The sequence below is a fragment of the Zonotrichia leucophrys genome, chromosome 3 (assembly GCF_028769735.1).
Source record: "Zonotrichia leucophrys gambelii isolate GWCS_2022_RI chromosome 3, RI_Zleu_2.0, whole genome shotgun sequence".
Taxonomy (NCBI): domain Eukaryota; kingdom Metazoa; phylum Chordata; class Aves; order Passeriformes; family Passerellidae; genus Zonotrichia; species Zonotrichia leucophrys.
In genome coordinates this window covers 46,278,287-46,290,468 of record NC_088172.1, presented here as the reverse complement: position 1 = coordinate 46,290,468, position 12,182 = coordinate 46,278,287, and the positions used below count along the sequence as shown (strand labels likewise).

Below are 12,182 nucleotides of genomic sequence, written 5' to 3'. Positions count from 1 at the left end.
TAAAGAGTCATTTTAAATAAGAGCATTATCCTTCCCTCAAAGGGTACTTTGGGTTCCTACACATGGAATACAAATAGAAATGGTCTGTGAAACATGGTTAAACCCAGAAAGTATTAGTTACCAATTATCCCTGATAATGACTATACTGGCTTTTTAAATGGAGTTGATTTTCAGGAGAGCAGTAGCCTTTCTCTCACATGACTTCACCTTGGTTTTTGTTCTGCTGCTTTTGGTGACCTGTTGCGAGGTATCCTTCTTTCAGACTAAGGAACACTTTCTGTGTGGTGACATTAGCATAGTATGATGATACCGACAGCTTGTAACTTATTCCACATGAAAATGCTGTGAAGGGAGAGGTCAAGTGGCATTGGGTGGATGCTGAGTGGAGTGTGAGAGAAGAAGGGCCAGGGAGAGCAAGCACGTGTACCCATTATTGCTGGTGAGTAGAGGAAAGGCCACAGCCTTAGAAAGCAGGAACTAGAGAGCTGGAAAGCCTTTTCTAATCTACAAGTAAGCATCTCAAGCGACTTTACCCCTTGCTGAAACCTATTTATATTTTTTATGTTCTTACCAGGCTGGAAAGCTCTTGTTCCTGATCCTTTTTACAGCAGGCTGTTATGCAAAGAGGTGCAGACTGAATGGTTGTGCATTACATGTATATTCTATTTTTCTCTCTGCTGTAACCTGTAGCCTCAGCCCACTCAGCTGTGTTAAGGACTGGCTTCATCTCTCTGTAGAACAGTGGTTTGTGGGGTATCTTTCAGGGCCTGTAAACAGAAATAAAACTACTGCTGACTTTAAGCTTGGCTTTGTGGATGACCTTATTTAGAGAATCAAAATTCCCAGTAGAATGCAGATCTCAGACCAGATGCTGTAAGGTGAATTAACATACAAAGGTGGACTGAAACTGCGTGGAGGACAGAAGTACTACAGTTTAGGGTTCACATTGTGGCTTGGAAAGAAGTTTTTTATTATTTGTGCATAAATGTTTTCTTACTATTCAGTGTTAAATACTCCACATTTAATATCTGAAAAGAATAACATTAAATGAAATAATGGTGGTAAGTTGATAGATAGTCTCTGCTTTGTCTTCTGCTTTTTAATACAGTAACTTATTTGGATATCCAGGTACATAAACACTTCTGCCTGTTCAAAGGTGTGTGTGTGTGTATATATATATATACACACACACACACACAAGTGTATATATTATATGTAATATATGTATATATTCAATTGTATACATACTCATATACTTGCTGTTGCAAGGAGGGCAACAAAGACTGTGTGGCCTTGAGGGGAAGCTGCATGAGGAGCAGCTGAGGTCACTTGGTCTGTCCGGTCTGGAGAAGGGGAGACTGAGGGGAGACCTCATTGCAGTTACAATTTCCTTGTGAGGTGAAGCAGAGGGGCAGGCACTGATCTCTTCTCTCTGGTGTCCAGTGACAGGATCTGAGGGAATGGCCTGAAGCTATGTCAGGGGAGAGTTAGGTTTGGTATTAGTAAGAGGTTCTTCTCCCAGAGGTGGTATCTATATTTTTACTACTTTATTAAGACACACACATATTTGAAAATCATCACCAAAAATTATTTCCTTGTGTCTAGGGCTTGCACATTTAAATAACTTCTTTTTTTTTTATTAATTTAGCAGCAGCAACAGAAGAACCTGAAGTGATTCCAGATCCTGCTAAACAAACAGATCGAGTGGTGAAAATAGCAGGAATAAGTGCTGGAATTCTGGTATTCATCCTACTTCTCCTTGTTGTCATATTGATCGTGAAAAAAAGGTAAGAAAATTATCTGTGCTGATTGAACTTTTTTTTTCCCCTCCCTAACAAACAAGGAGGGGGGATGTTTTCTACAGGTCTTTAGGAAAAAAAAAAAGTTTTGGAACTGGTAGGTCCTTTTGGTCAATTTTTGGATTAGTTTCTTGTGTTTTCTTTTGGTTTTGCTGAGATTCTTAGGATGTCTTTAAGGATAGGATTTCTTTATATTTAAGATTCCGATAACTATACATTTTCTCGTATTTATTTCCAAGGATTTTTAAGTTGGAGATAGAAGAATGTACAGATTGTTAAAGTGGGTGGAATTGAAATTCATGGTGTCTTTTTTATTTTTTAAAGCAAAGGAAAAATAATAACTTATTGCACTTTTCATGTTTTAACCACTTAATGAATATTATTTTCTCTATGTGGCTCTAATTAGTTATTTGTATGTTATTACCCAACTTGCAAAATAATGTAATTTTATACCTCTATTTATGCTCTTGTAAACCTGGAGTTTTTTCTTAAAAGTCATAGTGCATCACTGTAAAATTATCTAGTGAGTCCTTAGTGCATGAAATTGTTTAAAAGTGCATTAATTTGAGTGAATTTAAATTTTTTTCAGTGCTTTCTTAGAGAGTAAGCAATATCGCCATCTTCTGGCATTGTTCAATGCTATCCCTGCATCCCAATCCTCCTACCTGTAGCAACTTGTGCTATCCTATTGCTTGGTCAGTGTTTCAAAGCCTAGCCTTCCCAGTAGTTGCAACTCTTTTAACCTGGCATAGAAGTCCATACTATGTCCCTATAATTCCGTAGTTATAGTATAGAAACTAATTCCTCTCTCTCCGTGCACCCCCTCCCTGCTGGTTCCCCTTCACGTGGCACAAGCTGATTTCTCTTGGATAGAATGAGCCCTTTGCCTTCCCATGGTGTGTGCGTTGCGTTCCCTTGCCTTTTGCAGAAGTTGTAATAAAAAGTATTTTTTGTGATTGTTGCGTATAATCCTCTGAAATGCAGCTTGCTATAATTTTTATCAATTAAGATCATTCTATATGTTGTCATTGCTGGTTTGCATTAGATTTTTTTAATTTATTGCCTTTTTACAATTATCCCTGGAGATATATAACTTGGAGAAGAAACGTCTGCATTAGAAACATTAGGTATGCTTATAGTGTTCTGTGTTAGTTAGCTACATATGTGATTTTTCCCAAAAGTGCTTTTACTTTTCTCTGTTGTTTACCTCTGTGGCTGAGAATTTACACATATGCAAAAGGTCCAACTCATCATGTACAAAAAAAACATACAGTCAGCCAGTTGTCTTTATTACACGACTTTTGAAAAACAAAAGTGAAGTTGCTTTTCAGCTTTTAGGGGGAAACCTCTATATTGTACCTTTGTAGCATGGTATGTGCTGGGAAACATTATCTTAGTGAGTGCTACAGTGGTCCCCTTATGTTTAATAGAAAATTCTCTGTGTGTTCACGTGTGTTTGTGTGTGAGAGAGGGACTGTCTAACACTACAGTGTCAGTCACTTCCAGATGTGATTGACTAGTTTTGCAAATAACAACAAACAATGTGTACATTTTTCCTATCCTTTTTGCCTCTTTCATTCTGAGTCCTGTTAGGCTCAAATTTTCGCTATTGAATTGTTTGACCAAAGTGGGTTAAATATATCTGTGAAGTGATATTTTTAATTTTCCCTTTTCCCCCATTTCCCCCCTCAGAACCTGTGAAGGCAGTATCCTTTTAGAAATTATCATCATCCTATAGCACATAATATTTCCAAACTCCTGTAGTATTTTGTATTCTAAATAGGTGACAAATTAACCTGCTTAATGAATCTTTAATGTTTGGCAATTTTCCATCATGATAGTTTAATTGGTCGTCTGTTGCATATGTTGTAGGTGTGCCATTCTCCTCCACCTCTGCCTTTAGTGAAAATGGGCACTTTTTTTATACCAGCTTTAGTCAAGGTCTCTTGAAAAAACGTAGAAAAACTCTGTTCCTGAGTTAAATCAGTCCATCTAGTGAATCAGGGTAATTCATATAATGAAGGCAGAAACAGCTGAAAAAACTCTGACACCTTCACATGTACCAAAACACACTTCACTTAGTTGTGGTGGGACTAAAAACCGATCCGTCTGAATCATCCTCTGTAGTGTACCTATTCAGTGATCCATTATGTAGTATCCCTTTTGGTACCCGAATTGACCACAGCTTATTAGATGGAAAAGTCAATAAAACAATGGTTTCTGCATTTTTATTAGTTTATTAAGTTGTAGCACAGCCACCAGTATCTCAAATCACTGATTAAATGCAGCATTACATTTTATTGAAAAATGGAGTACTAAGCAGTTTTGTTTATGAGCTTGAGATGTTTTAGGCTTCGCCTGATCATTTTGTACAAATTGGTTTGAAGTTTTCCTGAATGAAGCTCTTAACAGCTTTTAAAGACTTCTACTGGAGTAATCAAACCAGCTAAGAAAAGGGATACTGCATCTTTAACAAGCAATGCCATTTTTATTTTCAAAATCATTGTTGGACTATTTCCAAATGTCCTTCATTTCCTTCCATCTGTTTACCTTCCATGTTTTTAATGCTTAGCATGACTACATCAGCATTTCCAATTGTAAGATTTTCAAATAGAAAGCATATGTTTGCATTCAGGAAATGTGTGGTGGATATGCCAGTACACACATATCTGCTGGAAATGTGCAGTTTTCTTCAAAATGTGTGTACTCATATAGCTATGCATAGTGCGCATACAAACATATACGTATACAACTGTGTACTGATAAATATGTTAAAGTGAATGACAAGAAATTGTTTTCTGATTAAATGTATTTATTAATGAAACCCTATTTTTTGTGACTGAAAAGTAAAGAGCATATCTGCTGCACAAGATTTGTACACAGCTGTTCATTTGTCATGACATCTAGGCGGTAATCATTATATTATGCTGAACTGCATGTTGAAATTACACAATCCATTTAATTTTCAAAATTTTTGGCAATAAGTGAAATCTAAGCATGTAATTTTCTCAAGTGATCTTTCTAAAAAACAAATCATTTTTATACGCTAGGGTTTTTTTTTAATTTTGGTTTTGTTTTGTTTTTAATTGCATGGCAAAGTAAGGCTAGTTTGTGCATGAGCAAGTTGAAATGCTAACCAAAGAAACATGAATTTTTTCAACTTTTTTTTTAAACGCACATTTCTCTGCTTTATTGGATGTGACAGAGTCACGCTTTTCATTCACCATTGCTTCTCTTTTTCCACTGTCTGTGATTTGCTTGCCAGGAGGAGCTACTATTCTTACTCCTACTATCTGTAAGTAGAATACGGGTGACTTACTATTTTATGTGTTTTAAAGATGCAGTATCCCTTTTTAAAAAAGAAAAACAGTCTCTATAATTTTTCCAACGTTTTATTGATAGTTACCTTTCCTTGTTCTCAGGCTTGAAAAATTGCTTGTATCATTGTTCCTGTTATTCTTACCCTGTTGTCTCTTTTTTTTAAAGGGATATTGTATTTCTAACTGTATATTGAGACTTAGCTCTTTGCTACAGTTTTTTTTCCATAACTATCATTTTAATTTATTATAATCATAATTTAATTTGCATTATGATTCACAGCAACACATCACACTAAGGAAAAAAGATCTTTTCCCATTTCCTAGTTAGTGAATTGTGCCTGTAAATCACCACCTGTGTGTTTTCAGAGTATCAATTCAGGAGTGGTCCTGTGTACCATTTTCCTCTGCAGGTTGTAGGCAGATGCCAAATGTTTATAAATAGTTTATGGTCTGCCTCTTCTGAGTTTGAGGTGCTTTGCACACACATTCTTAAGCTGGATCTTATTTTATGACATTGGTTTGTATAAAAGTTCTGCTTCATTGAAGCAAAACTGGCTTTTTTGATACTTGCTGACCAAATGAATTTTTGTGAGGACTCTTGACAAATTTGTCTGTGATTGAGCAAGCAGTTACACACATCCTTCATTTTAAATAAATGCATAAAGTGCTTGACTTCAGAGGAGTTCTAAGATGCACTCGATTGCTTTGATGAACTGGTGGTGTCTGATAATGATGCTCTTCCACATTTTTAAGCAGAATTCATTTACTTCTTTAAACAAACTTGAAAAAATTTTTTTAAAAGGCTGGTTTAGCTAACTGCCATTCTCTGATTTATTGTGACTAATTAAAATTTCCTTGTTAAATAGCAATTGCTTCTACTCAAGATAATTAACCACACAGTTTCATCCAATGATAGAGCACCTTTCTCCTCCAACCACTGTAACACCCACCTGAGCAGATTCACCCAAATGAATCCTTTAGCAGATAATGAGAATCATTTACGCTTTCTGTCAGCCTCAAGTTCTTTAACCTAATGATTCGCTTAACTATCATGAAGCATAGATTGCATGTGCCTATAACTGAGTGAGGGAAGGAAAAAAAAAAGGAAAGGAAAGGAAAAAGAAGTTGTCAAACCCCAAGGGAGCCTGGAGCTGTTGAACAATAAAGCTGTCCTCCCATTTCCCAGCAGCTTCGGGTTGCAGTGCTACAACACAATAGGCCTTTTTAGGCGTTGAAGCAGAGCATAAGAATTAGAAAGTAGCTACTGTAATAAAGTAATAACGTGAAAGCCTTAATAGCTGTTGATTTATTTAGCATGGCTAGCAGGTTTTGTTACAAAGTGGTGCTTCAAAGAAAAGCTTAATATCATCTAGAGATGAGATGTAATAGTCTTTTTGTTCTGTTTCTGAGGTGACGTTAGAAAAAGGTGATCTTCAGTGTATAGAGACTGTTTGAAATGCTTTGAAACTTAAAAAAACTACTTTGAACTAGAAATGCTAGTTTTGTGAAGCCTTTGATAGTATTGGGAACCAGTTATAAAGCTCAAGCAGTTTCACTCTTGGAAGTTCTTATAGTCTTCATTTGTTGAACCAGAGCATCACTTGAACTGGCTTCTCTTAAGTTGAAAGGAATGTGTGGAGTAAATGTATAGAATAAAGCATTGTGGGGGGACATTCAACAGATTTTTTTATTTTTCGTGTAACAGCTGAACAGAACCCCATCAAACAATAGTTTGATTTAAAAAAAGATAAGTTTAGAGACCACCTTTGAGATTTTTTGTAGTGAGAATGTTACTGAGTAGTAGTTTTCCAACTATTCCATCTGTTGATGGAGCAAAAAAGGGAGGGAATCTGACAAAATAAGGACATGAGTCTGATTGGTGGAAGAATCTACTATTCACAGGAGGGCTTTGTCCATCCATATTCTACACCCTGGTACCTCATCATGAACCAAGACTATTAACTTAAGAAAAGCCCTGTAGCATTTTCTTAATTATGCATTAAGTACTTCTTGCCCTGCAGAACAGTGTACAGAACCCTACAGAGAGTTCTGGTGAACTCTCTCAGGATTCAGCAAGTACATGGATGGATAATCTTCACAAAATCCCAGAGTAGTTTCTGTTGGAAGGAACCCTAAAAATCATCTAGTTCCAAACCCCCTGCTGTGGGCAGGGACACCTTCTATCAGATCAGATTTCTCAGAGCCCCATCCCACCTGGCCTTGATCTCGTCCAGAGAGGGGAGGTCCACAGCCTCTCTGAGCAACTGCTGCCAATGTCCCACCTCCTTGATAGTAAAGAATTTCTTCCTAACATCTAATATTATAATATGCAATAAGTATCTAATATTATCCTTGTCTGCTCTTAAAATATGCATGAAATATTTAGAGTTAGTGAAGAGAAATGCAAGACAAACACTGTCTAAACAATTACCAGAGCATTTGATGGTATTCTATGCAGAAAAAGCTTATGAAGATAAGCTGTGCTTCAAACATATATTTTCAAGAACTCAATATATTCAGTGATGATTTTTTCTCTACCATGTGGTGTCAGATTTATCCATCTAAGCAGGTTGGATATATAATGTATTATAGTCATGGCTTCAGCTGAAACCAGGGAGATTTCAGAACACTTTGATGCCTGTTACAGGTTCCTGCAGAGCCAAGGCCCACCTCATGCTGCTCTGCATACTTCCTGCTACTTGAGATATATGCTTGAAGTTATAATTAAAATATATTATCTCCTTCCAACTGACTCCTGGAGACAATGAAAATCCCTTTCACTTCTTTCTCAAAAGGGAAGAATTGTGCGATATTTCTGAAGTGTGCACTTTAGGGACACTGGCTGTTAATTTGAGGGGCTTAGTTGTACAGATTAGGTTGGTTTTTAACAGTGATGCAATCAGAGTGTAAGACTGTTAGTGTCAAATTGTGATGTTCCCAAACTTCATGAAAGGGTAGAATGATAAGGGTGGTTTTGTTTTTCAAAGAACCAAAGTTAAGTTCCGGGACCATAGTGTGGTGTTACCCTCTTGTATCTTGTATATTGAATGGGCAATACAACCTTTTACATAAAATGTAATATAAATACTTAATATAAATATATATTGAATGATTATGCTTCTTTTATTGCTTCATAGGTTTCTTGACTAACAAAGTAATTTAGAAGGTTACATGACTCTTTTTCCCAACAACACAAGCAAGGGGAATGTATTATCCATTTACAGAATCAAAATAGATATTTAAATGGAGATGGTTGATAAAACTGCGTGCACAGATGCTTCTTATTTGTCATTTCAGTTAAAATGTAATTATATTCTCTAATTTGTGTATATTAGTATAATTACTCCACAGGGAAAAAAAATATTGCCAGGGTACAGAAGTAAGCACTTCCATTGCAGCATTTGTGTGTGTACAGAAAACACAAGACCATGACTGTTTCATAGCAGGGTGCACAGTTTTATCACACGCTGAAAAAATTGCACACAAGGAAATAAGTCAAACTTATCAGTCACTCTGGATTATGGAGAATGATTACTGTAGACACTAACATTCATCAAATATTAAGGTGGTTTACTTTTCTTTTTTTTGGCTGGGCAGCAAACTTGCAAAGAAGCGCAAGGATGCCATGGGAACCACCCGTCAGGAGATGACGCACATGGTGAATGCCATGGACAGGAGTTATGCCGACCAGAGCACTCTGCATGCAGAGGATCCCCTGTCAATCACATTTATGGACTCACATAACTTCAGCCCCAGATGTAAGTAGACAGTTATAAATACTCCAGAGTGTAGGTGAATATAGAAGCGCAGAAAACAATTCTGCCTTTTAAGGAAAATTTTTTATGCTCCAGGTTTTCCAGGAATGATGGTAAAGCAAAAGGTTGAGTAGGGATGTTTGTATGTTGTCCTTATTTGAATGTGGCAAATTATTTTATTAAATATTTGCATGTGCTTTCACCATGCAATGATATTTGTTTTAAGGAAAGTATCATACTTCCAGAATACCTCAGTTAAAACTTGAAATTGAGTTTTCCCTCATGAGACTATTTAATGTCAGCACGTTAAATATTACTGCACAACACCATGTCTGTAATGAATAATAATATGAGATCCAAATTAATTTCTATTTTTTTGGCAGTAAGGACATTGCAGCAGAAGGAAACATTGACAATTTTCATTGCTGTTTGTGGAGTTTAGAAACAAGCTTGTTAATATATCTGCAAATGTGTTCTATATTTGTATTCATTTTTGTAGACATGCCAACTGTCTGGTTTGGAAAAAGTTTGGGTTTCTGACTGTTAAGGGTTATAACTGCCAGTGTTTAGCACTCTTGCCTCCCAACATCTGCACTCTATACCTTGCCAAAAGCAAGGTACTCCACTTGCAGACCCAATATTTCAAGACTCTTGTATAAATGGCAAAACCATATGATTTTGCCATGGAGCTGGTAGGACTTGTGGCTTGGCGTTAAACAGATCTGAGCAGCCTGAGCTGCTTCTGAATTGCCGCCTTTTGGGAAAGACACTCCATGTCTCTTCTCTTCTCCCATACTGCTTACCGTGCTTGAGCAAAATGCGTCCATTAAGGCTCTTAAGCTCTTTCCTGGTCGTTGTAAGGGAAATGGCTTTTGGAGGAGGGTTTATTGATTGGTTTGTTGAAGCTTACCAAACTGCCAAGTGCTAACATTTTAAGTGTCTCATAACAAGTTATAAATGGGAGTATCAGCCTCGTGGTTTTCCTACAGTTTTGGCTGGAACAGTTTGAAAAGTGTACTAAGTTTGATGCCTTATTGGCATTGAAATTTGTGGAGGCAGGATTGCAGAGACAGTTAGATATGGACTGTGATGGTGGATCCCAGACTAAGAATTTATCAGAAATTTACATGGCTGTTAGTGAGCTTGGGCTGCCAGGCACTCAGGCAACCTTTCAGATGGAGTGATGTGATGCCAAGAGTCCATGAGCTCCTGTCATCACAGCTGTCCTGGCTGGTTGGCAAAGAAATTGGACATCACCAGTTTCTAGCATCCTAGGAATGTGATTTTTTTTGTGTATTGGAGGGTTTGTTTCTTCTGACCATTTTCTGTACTGAGACAAGTCTTCCAAGATTTCAGGTTTTCCTGCTATGTGACAAAATTTCAGGCAGATTGTTTGAGAAGTGGAGCTTAATTCCATTACAGACTCTTTGATGTTATAGTTTTTTGTTCCAGACTAGAACAAAACAAAGCCTGGATTCTGCCATTTCTGTCCAAAACAGTGCATTTATCTCTGCATGGTTCTAGTTGTGATAATAAAAGATAAAATTCTATGAATTTTATTCAGACATCTGCATCTGTGTATCCTGTGATTTTCCTATACTCATTATGAACAATCTCTTTGGTACTGAGCATTAAAAAAGCTATTAACAGTAAAAATGTATATAATTTTTTTAATTGCCTTGAAAACTTTATAGAAATATCATTTTATTTTGAGATTAGCTATTCAAGTATTTCATGAGAGGATGGTTTTAAAAGGAAAGAAGTGAGTTCTGCGAAAGTGAACCTTTATTGTAAAGTGAAAAAAACAATAGTGAAGGAGGAACCCTTTCAAAAACTAAATTGCATGTAATGTCTTCTTTATTTCATTTCAATAAGGATCTCTTGGCTCTTATCATTACATTTCTAAAGTCTGAAATCACTGCCTTTCATACCTCTTTTATTCAGGATGCTCTCTGGAACTGTATTCATTCTGGTTTTCTATTGTAACAAAATTAATGGAGTTTAGTTATCACTTGGTCATACTCTGAAGTATATTGTTTTTGTTCTTAAAAATACACAAATTAAGGGTAATGTGTTTCTTCATGGGCTTTGTTTTCCTACAGTGCCCAATGATCCACTTGTGCCGACAGCTGTGTTAGGTGAGGACCCTAGTCCTTCATTATCCATCCCTGCATGAGTTCTGTCTCCTTGCATGGTTGAACGTTGAAACAGCTTGTTTTATGTAAAACTATGCTGTTGCCAGAAAATAATTTTACACTCAGTTCATCAATTCAGAATTAGACTGACAACAATTTTAGAATAAAAATTATGTCCTCATTAAGAAGTTATTCCTAGTCACTGCTAATTGAAGAGTACATGAGGAAATATGTAAATGGAAAACACTAAAATTTTTTCCCCAGAGCTTTGAAACTGAATTCCAATAAATTGACATGTGAAACTAGAGCTCTATTAAGAGATCTTTAAAAACAAAATTCAGGTCCACATTAACATTTTTTGGCTCCCAAAGTTCAATTTTCTAAGTAACAAGAATGAAAAGAAAAATAGAAAACAGAAAAAGTTTCAGAATATCTAAGAGAAAACAACAACTTTCTTTGCATGTTCTGAACAGGTGCTTCTCTATGCCTATATTAATTACATAATTCAATTAGTATTAGCTAGTAAATTTTTCAGCTTTTTACTTACTTTAAAAAAGCACACAAATTGAAATGGACAGGCTGAATATGTCTATGCTGCATATAACACTGAATGCAGGTTTTAGAGATTTTTTTTCTTTAAAATAAAAAGATAAAAGTACAATTTGTACCCAAGTTCTTGGTTGGATAAACTCAATGTGCAGTTTTGAGTTTCAGTCAGTTGCTGTGGTAGTTTTAGGATAAAAGACAAAAATCAGAATGTAGATGTGAATATAGACATGTTGAAAATTAGATTCCTAGAAGTAAATCTTAAAGGGACCTGGGGGCAAGGAAATCTCTTCTCTGTTTTGAGGAGGGATATTATACATATAATACAGCTTCTTTCTGGAAATTGTCTCATTATGTTTTAAAAATTTGTAGCAAACAGAAATTTTACTCTTGCTCTAGAATGTTCCAGTTCCTCAGTCCTCCTTAGCAAGAACAAATTCTGATTTATAATAGTAATATCTGGGACCGAAAGGTCAATTTTCTGAGTATTATTTACTACTAACTGGGTGTTACTACTAAGTATTAATAATGCTCACCCCTAGTTTTTCCTAATTAGGCTAATCTAGACTAAATTTTCATTGCTGTGGATTTAGTCATTTCCTCTTGAGAGACTCATAGAAAATATGG

The 12,182-nt window shown here is 36.1% G+C and overlaps 1 protein-coding gene across 8 annotated transcripts in view; it reads left to right on the top strand.

The window, feature by feature from the left end:
• Window positions 1-12,182, top strand: part of PTPRK (protein tyrosine phosphatase receptor type K) — a 388,545-nt gene that overhangs the window by 351,911 nt on the left and 24,452 nt on the right. For 3 of the 8 annotated variants that reach the window (XM_064708029.1, XM_064708027.1, XM_064708033.1), the window contains exons 14-16: window positions 1,649-1,787; window positions 8,717-8,877; window positions 10,977-11,012. In XM_064708029.1, coding sequence (XP_064564099.1) covers window positions 1,649-1,787; window positions 8,717-8,877; window positions 10,977-11,012 — 336 coding nt within the window. Of the gene's footprint in view, window positions 1-1,648; window positions 1,788-5,064; window positions 5,095-8,716; window positions 8,878-10,976; window positions 11,013-12,182 lie in introns of all 8 variants that reach the window. The other 5 variants (XM_064708031.1, XM_064708030.1, XM_064708034.1 and 2 more) reach the window with 4 other exon arrangements.